The sequence below is a fragment of the Aquarana catesbeiana genome, unplaced genomic scaffold, assembly GCF_042186555.1.
Source record: "Aquarana catesbeiana isolate 2022-GZ unplaced genomic scaffold, ASM4218655v1 unanchor96, whole genome shotgun sequence".
Taxonomy (NCBI): Eukaryota; Metazoa; Chordata; class Amphibia; order Anura; family Ranidae; genus Aquarana; species Aquarana catesbeiana.
The window spans coordinates 217,695-232,172 of NW_027362757.1; the positions used below are offsets into that span (position 1 = coordinate 217,695).

Consider the following 14,478-nt stretch of genomic DNA (forward strand, 5'->3'; position numbering starts at 1 on the left):
AGTATAGTCTATGACTGAGCCCAGGAGCTGACACTCCAATGTCCCCACTATAGTCTATGACTGAGCCCAGGAGCTGACACTCTAATGTCCCCATTATAGTCTATGACTGGGCCCAGAAGCTGACACTCTAATGTCCCCAGTACAGTCTATGGCTGAGCCCAGGAGCTGACACTCTAATGTCCCCACTATAGTCTATGACTGAGCCCAGGAGCTGACACTCCAATGTCCCCTCTATAGTCTATGGCTGAGCCCAGGAGCTGACACTCTAATGTCCCCACTATAGTCTATGACTGAGCCCAGGAGCTGACACTCTAATGTCCCCACTATAGTCTATGACTGAGCCCAGGTGCTGACACTCTAATGTCCCCAGTACAGTCTATGGCTGAGCCCAGGAGCTGACACTCTAATGTCCCCAGTACAGTCTATGGCTGAGCCCAGGAGCTGACACTCCAATGTTCCCACTATAGTCTATGACTGGGCCCAGGAGCTGACACTCTAGTCTATGACTGGGCCCAGGAGCTGACACTCCAATGTCCCCACTATAGTCTATGACTGGGCCCAGGAGCTGACACTCTAGTCTATGACTGGGCCCAGGAGCTGACGCGTCCCCACTATAGTCTATGACTGAGCCCAGGAGCTGACACTCTAATGTCCCCACTATATTCTATGACTGAGCCCAGGAGCAGACACTCTAATGTCCCCACTATAGTCTATGACTGAGCCCAGGAGCAGACACTCTAATGTCCCCACTATAGTCTATGACTGAGCCCAGGAGCTGACACTCTAATGTCCCCACTATAGTCTATGACTGAGCCCAGGAGCTGACACTCTAATGTCCCCACTATAGTCTATGACTGAGCCCAGGAGCTGACACTCCAATGTCCCCACTACAGTCTATGACTGAGCCCAGGAGCTGACACTCCAATGTCCCCACTACAGTCTATGGCTGAGCCCGGGAGCTGACACTCCAATGTCCCCACTACAGTCTATGGCTGAGCCCGGGAGCTGACACTCCAATGTCCCCACTACAGTCTATGACTGAGCCCAGGAGCTGACACTCCAATGTCCCCACTACAGTCTATGGCTGAGCCCGGGAGCTGACACTCCAATGTCCCCACTACAGTCTATGGCTGAGCCCGGGAGCTGACACTCTAATGTCCCCACTATAGTCTATGACTGAGCCCAGGAGCTGACACTCTAATGTCCCCACTATAGTCTATGACTGAGCCCAGGAGCTGACACTCTAATGTCCCCATTATAGTCTATGACTGAGCCCAGGAGCTGACACTCTAATGTCCCCACTATAGTCTATGATTGAGCGCAGGAGCTGACACTCTAATGTCACCAGTACAGTCTATGGCTGAGCCCAGAAGCTGACACTCTAATGTCCCCAGTACAGTCTATGGCTGAGCCCAGGAGCTGACACTCTAATGTCCCCAGTACAGTCTATGGCTGAGCCCAGGAGCTGACACTCTAATGTCCCTACTATAGTCTATGACTGAGCCCAGGAGCTGACACTCTAATGTCCCCATTATAGTCTATGACTGGGCCCAGAAGCTGACACTCTAATGTCCCCAGTACAGTCTATGGCTGAGCCCAGGAGCTGACACTCTAATGTCCCCACTACAGTCTATGACTGAGCCCAGGAGCTGACACTCCAATGTCCCCACTACAGTCTATGGCTGAGCCCAGGAGCTGACACTCTAATGTCCCCACTACAGTCTATGACTGAGCCCAGGAGCTGACACTCCAATGTCCCCACTATAGTCTATGGCTGAGCCCAGGAGCTGACACTCTAATGTCCCCACTATAGTCTATGACTGAGCCCAGGAGCTGACACTCCAATGTCCCCACTACAGTCTATGGCTGAGCCCGGGAGCTGACACTCTAATGTCCCCACTATAGTCTATGACTGAGCCCAGGAGCTGACACTCCAATGTCCCCAGTACAGTCTATGACTGAGCCCAGGAACTGACACTCTAATGTCCCCACTATAGTCTATGACTGAGCCCGGGAGCTGACACTCTAATGTCCCCATTATAGTCTATGACTGGGCCCAGGGGCTGACACTCTAATGTCCCCATTATAGTCTATGACTGGGCCCAGGAGCTGACACTCTAGTCTATGACTGGGCCCAGGAGCTGACACTCCAATGTCCCCACTATAGTCTATGACTGAGCCCAGGAGCTGACACTCCAATGTCCCCACTATAGTCTATGACTGAGCCCAGGAGCTGACACTCTAGTCTATGACTGGGCCCAGGAGCTGACACTCTAGTCTATGACTGGGCCCAGGAGCTGACACTCCAATGTCCCCACTATAGTCTATGACTGGGCCCAGGAGCTGACACTCTAATGTTCCCATTATAGTCTATGACTGAGCCCAGGAGCTGACACTCTAATGTCCCCAGTGCAGTCTATGACTGAGCCTCTAATCTGTATCTGTTTGAATCTTTGCCAGGAAATGCGGAGTTGTCGGAGTGTGGGGAGTGGCGCTCCAGTGAGATTTCGGCAGACCTTCGGAGAAAGGTGGCTGAAGTCTATGAGTCTGGACAGGGTTACACCACCATCTCCAAGGCCCTGGACCTCAATGGGACTACGGTCAGAGCCATTCTCACCAAGTGGAAGAAGTTTGGAACGGTGGTGAATCTACCTAGGAGTGGTCGTCCTGCGAAAATCTCCCCCCAGGCCAGAAGGATCATCATCAGTGAAGTCAAGAAGAACCCTTCTGCCTGGTCCCGGGAACTTCAGGCCTCTCTGGCCTCGGCTCAGGTGAATGTTCAGGACTCAACCATTAGAAAGACTCTGTGCAAAAACGGGAGAGTGGTGAGCCGGAAACCTCTCTTCCCTAAAAGGAACATGGCGGCTTGTCAGGAGTGCAGCGGAAATCTCCAGAATATCTCATCTCTGGAAGGGCGTTCTGTGCCACCAAGAATCAAAAGTCCACTGTGTTCAGAAAAGGTATATGATGTTCCAGAGTTCCTGTGGGACTAATACTGTTCTATGGAATCAGAATAAAGAATCCACTCACCACCAGTGTACGGAGGTACTACCATGACCACCAGTGTACGGAGATACTACCATGACCACCAGTGTACGGAGGTACTACCATGACCACCAGTGTACGGAGGTACTACCATGACCACCAGTGTACGGAGGTACTACCATGATCACCAGTGTACGGAGGTACTACCATGACCACCAGTGTACGGAGGTACTACCATGACCACCAGTGTACGTAGGTACTACCATGACCACCAGTGTACGGAGGTACTACCATGACCACCAGTGTACGGAGGTACTACCATGACCACCAGTGTACGGAGGTACTACCATGACCACCAGTGTACGGAGGTACTGCCATGACCACCAGTGTAAAGAGGTACTACCATGACCACCAGTGTACGGAGGTACTGCCATGACCACCAGTGTACGGAGGTACTACCATGACCACCAGTGTACGGAGGTACTGCCATGACCACCAGTGTAAAGAGGTACTGCCATGACCACCAGTGTAAAAAGGGAACTGCCATGGCCACCAGTGTAAGGAGGGGGTGTGTCTCTGGGGTGTATCCCTGGGGGTGTGTCTCTTGGGTGTATCCCTGGGGGTGTGTCTCTGGGGTGTATTTTTGGGGGTGTGTCTCTGGGGGTGTGTCTCTTGGGTGTATCCCTGGGGGTGTGTCACTGGGGTGTATCCCTGAGTTGTGTCTCTGGGGGTGTGTCTCTGGGGGGGTGTGTCTCTGGGGGGGTGTGTCTCTGGGGGGTGTCTCGGAGGTGTGTCTCGGAGGTGTGTCTCTGGGGGGGGTGTCTCTGGGGGTGTGTCTCGGGGGTGTGTCTCTGGGGGGGGTGTCTCTTGGGGGGGTGTCTCTGGGGGGGTGTCTCTGGGGGGGTGTCTCGGGGGTGTGTCTCTGGGACATTGACACACCTGGAAATGGTTTCACATCCATATAAAATGTATATTTATTATGAATAATAATGATATATAGGGAATAATATCGATTTCCTTCCTGATGTGGTTTTGTATCTCCGCCCCTTTCATGCAGTGTCTCCGCCCCCCAGAAGGTGAAGGACTTCCTCTCCTGGAGGTTCAGCTCTCTGATTCTGCAGATTTGTGATCACCAGAAGCAGATGGAATCCATTGTGTACTTTTTTGGTCAGTGTCACCTGAGGCTGTCTGATTCATCATGGAGCCTGACAGGTATGGATGGGGGGGATACCAGGGGACATCGCTGAATCTCGGGGTTAATAGTACGTCCGCTGACACCAATGTTGGGGGTTAATAGTGCATCCGCTGACACCAATGTTGGGGGTTAATAGTGCATCCGCTGACACCAATGCCGGGATTAATAGTGCGTCCGCTGACACCAATGTTGGGGGTTAATAGTGCATCCGCTGACACCAATGTTGGGGGTTAATAGTGCGTCCGCTGACACCAATGTTGGGGGTTAATAGTGCATCCGCTGACACCAATGTTGGGGGTTAATAGTGCATCCGCTGACACCAATGCCGGGATTAATAGTGCGTCCGCTGACACCAATGTTGGGGGTTAATAGTGCGTCCGCTGACACCAATGCCGGGGTTAATAGAGCGTCCGCTGACACCAATGCTGAGGGTTAATAGAGCGTCCGCTGACACCAATGCCGGGGTTAATAGTGCATCCGCTGACACCAATGTTGGGGGTTAATAGTGCGTCCGCTGACACCAATGCTGGGATTTAATAGTGCATCCGCTGACACCAATGCTGGGGGTTAATAGTGCGTCCGCTGACACCAATGCTGGGGTTTAATAGTGCGTCCGCTGACACCAATGCCGGTCCCAGTCACTCCTCTGACATACACCTGGATGACAAACCCCCAACAAGCATAGCGCCCCCCATTGATTTCCGTGCGTTGCTCTATGCCCCACAAGCCTGACAAAGTATCTCATGACGCGTTCTGCTTTGTTTTATTTCCCGCGCATTTTGCCACATTTCTTGTATTGGGGTCTCACGTTTTGGGGGGACATTTACAATAAATGGCACTACAAGCTTGAGGCAGATATTTTTACGGTGTTCTGGGATTGCGTGGAAACGTGCATTTCTGTGCGCATTACCGGAACGCGCAGATGTGACCGGAGACTGATATGGTGGAAAGTTGTCACCGCGGCACGCCGTGTTCCGCCATATTTACATTTATATTCCTTTGTTCCCTGTTCCAATTTTTCCTTTTCCGCAAGTATTGGGCATGAGTGATTGTCCATACAGAGCAGGAGATCTATGGGGGGGAGGGGGGTCAGTAGATCAATAGAGCATATGACTGGAAGCAGGGGGCCAAGACAAGGGGGGGCATGACCCAGGCATTATGCTCGGGGGCAGGGCACAGGTGACAGCCTCCCTCTCCTAGCACCTCCCCCACAACATTACATCATACTCCTTTGCCCCGCCCCTAACTATTCTGCTCCACCCACTCCTCAGTCTGAATTCTCCTACACCAAGAGATTAGATGAGTCTCCTCCCACATAAAGTCCCTGGCTCCACCTCCTGCACAGGCTGATAGGTTCATGGAGCCTTCACTAACATGGCGGACCACCCACAAGTCCTGGTCCATTGAGCAGCAGTCATTGGTTGCTAGAGATGCCGGCATGCCTAGCAACCAATGACGTCACGTGCCTGCTGTGTGCCCTGCAGCACATTTCTCCTGCCAGCTCCCACCTTCTGCCTGCCAGGCTATAGGGAGTTCTCCTGCAAGTACACTGAGCTCTGTGATGGAGGAAACTAATCTATGGGGGCACGATGATGAGGCATCTAATCTATGGGGGCAGTTTGATGGGGCAATTAATCTATGGGGACACTGTAATGGGGCAACTGATCTATATATGTACTCTGATGGGGCAAGTGATTTGTGGGGGTACACGGATGGGGCCAACTGATTTATGGGGGAATCCGAAATACAAAAATGTACTATACTTCAGCTGACCAGTCCTTAGATATGGTGGCTGCATTCGTTTTCTTTTCTTTTTGTCTTTGATCCTGCCAGTAACTTCCTGTCCTAGGGTGACAACACTCACTGTGCTGAATCTATGGAGACGTTGTCACCGTAGGACAGAAAGTGTGTTTGGACTACAGAATACTCCCCCCTGTCTGTAACATAGTGAGGTGATGTTTTGTAGTCCACATAGAGAACTGGGACTGAAAATAGTCCAGAGACAACAAGAGCAGAAAGTTCTGAGCTCTGTATATTTCCGGCCGGATGAAAAGTGACATTTTTGCACTTGTAGAAGGGATAGAAGAATACGGTATATTCTATTTCTTCATGCAGACTTGTAAAGTTGCTGAGAGGTCCACTTTAAGGTCTGCATGGAGTCCTGCTATGAAGCCTTGATTGCTGAGCTCTTCTTGTCCAGGATAGGGACTCTTACGTCTTCCCTTCCTCTTGTCACAGGAAGAATACCTCAGCTCCTTGTTAAGTGAATATCAAGAGAAAGATGAAGTGGAGCAACAAAGAGCGCTGTGTGCCAAAGCCTGCCGAAGATCCTCCAAGGGTAAGTACTAGCAGATAACAGCCCCTGCTTCACCACAGCGACACACTTTATTTTCTATCAAAGCTGCTGCTAGAATGGAAATCACCTTGCCTTAAGTGTGGACCCCCGAGCAGAGGAAATATTTTGGCACTTACTGGGCATGGACACGTCGTGGCCTCCCCTTTCCAACCCTCTAACCACCCTATTGGTCTGTGTAGCTTCCTGTCATACATGTACTGCATTATGACCACTAGATGGAGCTGAGGATCATCCTTATTTTCTTATTCCTGCTGGGGGGATGTCAGTGTCAGGATGGGGTGTGTCGGTGTAATATTCCTGGGGGGACGTCAGGATGGGGGGTGTCGGTGTAATATTCCTGGGGGGTGTCGGTGTAATATTCCTGGGGGGGACGTCAGTGTGAGGATGGGGGGTGTCGGTGTAATATTCCTGGGGGGACGTCAGTGTCAGGATGGGGGGTGTCGGTGTAATATTCCTGGGGGGACGTCAGTGTCAGGATGGGGGGTGTCGGTGTAATATTCCTGCTGGGGGGTATGGGTGTAATATTCATGTTGGGGGGGTATGGGTGTAATATTCCTGCTGGGGGGGTATGTGTGTAATATTCCTGCTGGGAGGGTGTCGGTGTAATATTCATGTTGGGTGGGTATGGGTGTAATATTCATGTTGGGGCTTGTCGGTGTAATATTCCTGATGGGGGAGTATGGGTGTAATATTCATGTTGGGGGGGTATAGGTGTATTATTCATGTTGGGGGAACGTCTGTGCAGGAAGTTCTTGTCGTATGATGGACACGGCGAGGATTTGGTCACACCTAGGTGTTCCGGATTCCCGAATCGGTGCAAAAATGCAGCACACGCTTGCAATCCCTTCACTTTCAATATCATCCCAATTGAGGCGTGATTTTGCCGCGATTGTTGCCTGACGGCCTATGGGAAATAGGTGTCCCGCAATTTTTTTGTGTGATTTGTCAGGTGACAATATTGTCCCATGATTGGGGTGCCATTGAAAATAACTGGATCACAATCTGGAATCGCAGTAATTCCGCCCGCGATCCGGAAGGCCTAGGTGTGATTGCAGCCTAAGCATCTTCTATCAGTTGCTGGGTTCACCTTCTATAGATTCTGGGGGGACATTTTCTTCCTCAAACATTCCACACATTCACTTCATTCTTCATTCCACCCTTGTATAGCGCTTTTCTCTCTGAGGACTCCAAGTATTGGAGAAGGCGTTGGCCGGGAATCGAACCCGGGTCAGCTGCTTGAAAGGCAGCTATGCTCACCACTGCACCACCAACGCAAGGTAGCATGTCTTTGTAGTGTGGGAGGAAACCGGAGTACCCGGAGGAAACCCACGCAAGCACAGGGAGAACATGCAAACTCCATGCAGATAGTGTCCTGGTCAGGATTTGAACCATGGACCCCAGTGCTGCAAGGCTAACCCCTAAGCCTCTGTGCTGCCTGTATGCGGCCTCTCTTCTCCAAGGCCTGCCCCCGCTGAACGGAGTTCATCAATTATGTCCACTCAAAGTGCCTCCAGAAGAAATCCAAACTTATCCTAAACTGCAATCTATGTATATAACACTCCAAAACACACCCAAAGAATACCGGCCTCCAACCTCCCCTTAGCCGGTCCAACACACGCCTGAGGGGGAGTATGGAAGAGGGAGAGAGGGAGGAAAGGAGGGGGGGGAGGTTAGGGGTAAGGAAGGGGTGTGGGGGTTCCCCCCAACCCTCACTCCCTTCTTTCTCCAACCTTTCCTCCCCCCTTTTCCTCCCTCTCTCCCTCTTCCATACTCCCCCTTGTTCTTCAGGTGATTATGTTTTGGCGACGTATTGTCGAACCTTAAAGCTTCTGCAGAAGCTGCAGAAAGGTAAATAGAGGGCTGATGGGAAGACCCTCCGGTTGCTGGAGTGGCAGCTCGCACCAGTGTAGGGACCTGTGTTGGTACAGCCGTACCTGGTCCCAGGGAGGCTTCCTCAGACTTTTTGTTGAGTCTTCTTCTAGGAACAGCCAATTGTCTTGTTTGTCCAGCTGCATTGATAGTTGGTGATTCAGAAGTTCCAAAAACGAAAATGGAGGGCTGATGGGAAAACCCTCTGGTTACTGAAGTGGCAGCCACCAGTGTAGGGACCTGTGTTGGTACAGCCATACCTGGTCCCTCAGGAGGGATCCTTAGAATTTTTGTTGAGTCTTCTTCTAGGAACAGTCAATCATCTTGTTTGTCCATTTACATTCATAGTTGGTGATTCAGAAGCTCCAAAAAGGGAAATAGAGGGCTGATGGGAAGGCCCTCTGGATACTGGAGTGGCAGCCACCACCAGTGTAGGGACCTGTGTTGGTAAAGCCGTACCTGGTCCCTGGGAGGGTTTCTTAGACTTTTAGTTGAGTCTGTGATTCAGAAGCTGCTGATGAACGTCACATTCTGCCAGAGTCTCAGTGGTAACGCCACAATCTGCCAGTGTCTTAGTGGGAAAGTTACATTCTGCCTGAGTCTCAACAGAATCGTTGCATGCTGGAGGAGTCTCGATGTGAATGACACGTGGTTGATTTAACATTTTTTCCACCCTTTTGGTTATTTTCTTTCCCAACAGAGCTGCACCCTGCTCATTTAAGTGCAGTCCATCCCTGCTGTAGAGCAAGTGACACATTGAAAAGTCAGTCCAGGTCTCCATAAAGCCAAACCCCTCCTTCCTGCACCAGTTCTTCAGCCACTTGCTAAGCTCCCTAAGCTCCTGTTGCCTCCTTGGTGTGGCTCGAGGTACAGGCAGTATTTCTGAAAATGCTGCCTTGGAGGTCCTTTTCTTCAATATAGCCCCTAAGTCCCTGAAATCATTTTGTAGGGTGCTCCATTTTCTTCTAATGTTGTCATTGGTTCCAATATGTACCATGACAACTGGATCCTCCCCAGCCTCATCCAACAATCCGTCCATCCGATCTGCAATGTCCCGAACTCGTGCGACTGGGAAACAATATACTGTTCGTTGATCGCGGTCATTCTGACAGATTGCCCTCTCTGTCCCTCTAATAACAGAGTCCCCTACCACCAGGATCTGCCTATCCTTTTCTTTAGGCTTGCCTTCATCTTCATGGGAGGAGATATTCAAATGGCTGCCCTGGTATTTTGGTGGGTTCTCAACATGAACCTCACATTGTGCTGTAGTCTCAACATGAATGTGACATTCAGGTGGTGTCTCAATGTGAATGTCACATGCTGGTGGAGTATCCGTGTGAATGTCACATGCTGGTGGAGTATCCGTGTGAACGTCACATGCTGGTGGAGGCTCCGTGTGAATGTCACAAGCTGGTGGTGTCTCCATGTGAACGTCACGTGCTGGTGGCGTCTCCGTGTGAACGTCACATGCTGGTGAAGTCTTCGTGTGAACGTCACATGCTGGTGGCATCTCCGTGTGAACGTCACATGCTGGTGGTGGATTTAACATTTTTTCCACCCTCTTGGTTATTTTCTTTCCCAACAGAGCTGCACCCTGCTCATTTAAGTGCAGTCCATCCCTGCTGTAGAGCAAGTGACCAATTGAAAAGTCATTCCAGGTCTCCATGAAGCCAAACCCCTCCTTCCTGCACCAGTTCTTCAGCCACTTGCTAAGCTCTCTAAGCTCCTGTTGCCTTCTTGGTATGGCTCGAGGTACAGGCAGTATTTCTGAAAATGCTGCCTTGGAGGTCCTTTTCTTCAATATAGCCCCTAAGTCCCTGAAATCATTTTGTAGTGTACTCCATTTTCTTCTAATGTTGTCATTGGTTCCAATATGTACCATGACAACTGGATCCTCCCCAGCCCCATCCAACAATCCGTCCATCCGATCTGCAATGTCCCGAACTCGTGCGACTGGGAAACAATATACTGATCGTTGATCGCGGTCATTCTGACAGATTGCCCTCTCTGTCCCTCTAATAACAGAGTCCCCTACCACCAGGATCTGCCTATCCTTTTCTTTAGGCTTGCCCTCATCTTCATGGGAGGAGATATTCAAATGGCTGCCCTGGTATTTTGGTGGGTTCTCAACATGAACCTCACATTGTGCTGTAGTCTCAACATGAATGTGACATTCAGGTGGTGTCTCAATGTGAATGTCACATGCTGGTGGAGTATCCGTGTGAACGTCACATGCTGGTGGAGTCTCCGTGTGAACTACACATGCTGGTGGAGGCTCTGTGTGAACGTCACAAGCTGGTGGTGTCTCCGTGTGAACGTCACATGCTGGTGGCGTCTCCGTGTGAACGTCACATGCTAGTGGAATCTCCATGTGAACATCCCATGCTGGTGAAGTCTCCGTGTTAACGTCACATGCTGATGGTGTCTTCGTGTGAACGTCACATGCTGGTGGTGTCTCCGTGTGAAGGTCACATGCTGGTGGTGGATTTAACATTTTTTCCACCCTTTTGGTTATTTTCTTTCCCAACAGAGCTGCACCCTGCTCATTTAAGTGCAGTCCATCCCTGCTGTAGAGCAAGTGACCAATTGAAAAGTCATTCCAGGTCTCCATGAAGCCAAACCCCTCCTTCCTGCACCAATTCTTCAGCCACTTGCTAAGCTCCCTAAGCTCCTGTTGCCTCCTTGGTGTGGCTCGAGGTACAGGCAGTATTTCTGAAAATGCTGCCTTGGAGGTCCTTTTCTTCAATATAGCCCCTAAGTCCCTGAAATCATTTTGTAGGGTGCTCCATTTTCTTCTAATGTTGTCATTGGTTCCAATATGTACCATGACAACTGGATCCTCCCCAGCCCCATCCAACAATCCGTCCATCCGATCTGCAATGTCCCGAACTCGTGCCACTGGGAAACAATATACTGTTCGTTGATCGCGGTCATTCTGACAGATTGCCCTCTCTGTCCCTCTAATAACAGAGTCCCCTATCACCAGGATCTGCCTATCCTTTTCTTTAAGCTTGCCCTCATCTTCATGGGAGGAGATATTCAAATGGCTGCCCTGGTATTTTGGTGGGTTCTCAACATGAACCTCACATTGTGCTGTAGTCTCAACATGAATGTGACATTCAGGTGGTGTCTCAATTTGAACGTCACATGCTGGTGGAGTATCCTTGTGAATGTCACATGCTGGTGGAGTCTCCGTGTGAACATCACATGCTGGTGGAGTCTCCGTGTGAACGTCACATGCTGGTGGAGTCTCCGTGTGAACGTCACATGCTGGTGGAGTCTCTGTGTGAACGTCACATGCTGGTGCAGTATCCTTGTGAACGTCACATGCTGGTGGAGTATCCTTGTGAACGTCACATGCTGGTGGAGTATCCTTGTGAACGTCACATGCTGGTGGAGTCTCCGTGTGAATGTCACATGCTGGTGGAGTCTCCGTGTGAATGCCACATGCTGGTGGAGTGTCCGTGTGAACGTCACATGCTGGTGGAGTCTCCGTGTGAACGTCACATGCTGGTGGAGTCTCCGTGTGAACGTCACATGCTGGTGGAGTCTCCGCGTGAACGTCACATGCTGGTGGAGTCTCCGTGTGAACGTCACATGCTGGTGGAGTCTCCGTGTGAACGTCACATGCTGGTGGAGTCTCCGTGTGAACGTCACATGCTGGTGGAGTGTCCGTGTGAACGTCACATGCTGGTGGGGACTCCTTGTGAACTTCACATGCTGGGGGAGTCTCAATGTAGCTTTCATATTCTGTCTTGCTCACTGGGGTAGTCCTGCCTTGTGAGCTGTGTCTGCAGTAAATACCGCGTACATCTGCAATAAAAAAGAATCAGATTTAGCACCTTCACCTACATTATATATATATATATATATCTATATATAGATATATATATCTATATATAGATATATATATATATATCTATATATAGATATATATATAAAACATAAAATTATGGAGAGAAAAGTTCAAAATTCCAGTGCAAGGGACAATAAATAATCCCAACATGACAGGGACACAGGGGTGACTAATGGCCTTCATATAAAAATTTTGGTTGCCTGGCAGTTATGCCGACCCACTAAAATGAAAAAGGGGTCTGATTCTTCACTTTCGGGTGCGGTGGAGTAATCTGCAGTGCTTCTGTTTCTTATTATTAAACACCCGTGATGATGAATGCGGACATATTTAATAAATAGCATCCCCCAGGACACCTACAGTGTCCCATCTGATAACAAATAGAGATCATACACCCATCAGCATGACCAACATACACATAAGAAGGGCCTGAAGATCAAACCTACCATGCGTATCCTCAAAACTCACCGTATCTGTCAGAACAAAGACATAGCAGCCACCTCCTGCTCCATGGCCGGCTCTGTGGCTGGGGCCACCAGTCCCGTCTGGCCTGGTGGCCGCTATGTCTTTGTTCTGACAGATACAGTGAGTTTTGAGGATACGCTTGGTAGGTTTGAACTTCAAGCCCTTCTTATGTGTATGTTGGTCTTGGTGATGGGTGCATGATCTCTATTTGTTATCAGATGGGACACTGTAGGTGGCCTGGGTACCTCTTCTTATATCAGTTTTGGACCCTTTACTAGTGTGCATTAGCTTGATTACATTCTATATACATGGTGAGTTGAGTTTTATGTTCATGTTGTGTGCTTCTCTGTATAGTGCTGACCCTCATGGATATTCATTAGGGGTGCAACGGATCAAAAAACTGACGGTTCGGATCGTTCCTCGGATCAGGAGTCACGGTTCGGATCAACAAAAAAAAATCTGCCCCACTGTAATATCCACAATCTCCCCCACTGTAATATATTAGCAGGGTATGGCAGAGTATTGCAGGGTATTGGCGGGTATATTGACAGAGTATTGGCAGGGTATGGAAGAGTATTGGCAGGGTTTGGAAGAGTATTGGCAGGGTATGGCAGAGTATTGTCAGGGCATTGCAGAGTATTGGCACTGCTGCCATCCGAACTCTCCCCTACACTGTACAGATCAGTACACAGAGGGGAGAGAGGAACCGGCGTCATGACATAACGCCGGTTTGTTACAAGTGATCGCTCCGTCATTTGACGGAGCGATCACGTGGTAAACGGCCGCCGGGTGTACCAAGATGGCCGCCGCTCCGGAGCTAGGCCAAAGCCGCGGCCTTTCCTATGGCCGAGGCCACAGAGCGCTCTGCGGATCGCGGGTGTCCCGATCCGCGGAGGTTGATCCGTATGGATCACGGATCAATGACGATCCGTTGCACCCCTAATATTCATTGAACATATTTATGTTGTTATATCTTTTTGATACACATTTATTTTGATAACAGAAATGTTAATTTACGGTCATGCATAATTACTAAAAATTCTTTATGCAAATTTTTGGAATTATTGTTGTTTATTTTGATTGTATTTGTCTTTTTGTAGCTACATATTGCTTTATAAGCTCCTGAAGAAGCTGAAAAGTGAAACATGTCAAGCAACAAGCATCACGCTGGTTACAGTAACTACTTTATGTGTATATTGTACATGTGCACTGAATTGTCTTTATGAAATGTGGACAACATTCAATGTCCCCCCCGTTTCTTTTAAAACTTTGGACTCCAATAACGATGTTTTTATAAAAAAATATATTTTTGTGTGTTTTTTTGCACCATTAAAGAAGATCCTGTTCCTTTAAAGCCTGTTATAGAGCACAGTGCTTGTGCTGTGTATGAAATAGCTGGCTGATCCTACCAGTTTCTACCCTCCCCCCTCTGAGCTGACTCCCATGTATCAGGGCTGCAGAGTCCTGACACCGGAGTCCTGACAGAGGCTTCTTACCACATGATCATCGCGTGAACCTGGAAGTGCCGGGAAATGGCATTCCTCGGTTCGCGCTGACAGGGAGAGCCAATCGGCAGCTCTCTCTGTCAGAGGGGGGTCTGTGCTGATAATCAGCACATTGATTATTAGTGCAGCCCCCATGAGAGGTGCCCAACAACTGCCAGCAGTGCCCCCTCAAAGTCTCTCAGTGCCCACCACAGTGACAATCAGTGCCCACCACAGTGCCAATCAGTGCCCATTACAGTCCCCACCACAG

The 14,478-nt window shown here is 49.7% G+C and overlaps 1 protein-coding gene and 1 non-coding gene across 8 annotated transcripts in view; one reads left to right on the forward strand and one right to left on the reverse strand.

Moving 5' to 3' along the window:
• LOC141124028 (uncharacterized) overlaps positions 1–14,077 on the forward strand; it is a 231,564-nt gene extending 217,487 nt beyond the window's left edge. For 2 of the 7 annotated variants that reach the window (XM_073612105.1, XM_073612104.1), the window contains 3 exons: positions 2,461–2,960; positions 6,419–6,518; positions 13,824–14,077. In XM_073612105.1, coding sequence (XP_073468206.1) covers positions 2,461–2,960; positions 6,419–6,518; positions 13,824–13,849 — 626 coding nt within the window. In that variant the 3' untranslated portion in view covers positions 13,850–14,077. The other 5 variants (XR_012240764.1, XR_012240763.1, XR_012240767.1 and 2 more) reach the window with 5 other exon arrangements.
• On the reverse strand, positions 7,739–7,810 carry TRNAE-UUC (transfer RNA glutamic acid (anticodon UUC)). The gene has a single exon. It is a non-coding gene; the product is annotated as a tRNA-Glu (tRNA).
• Positions 14,078–14,478: the final 401 nt, after the last annotated feature.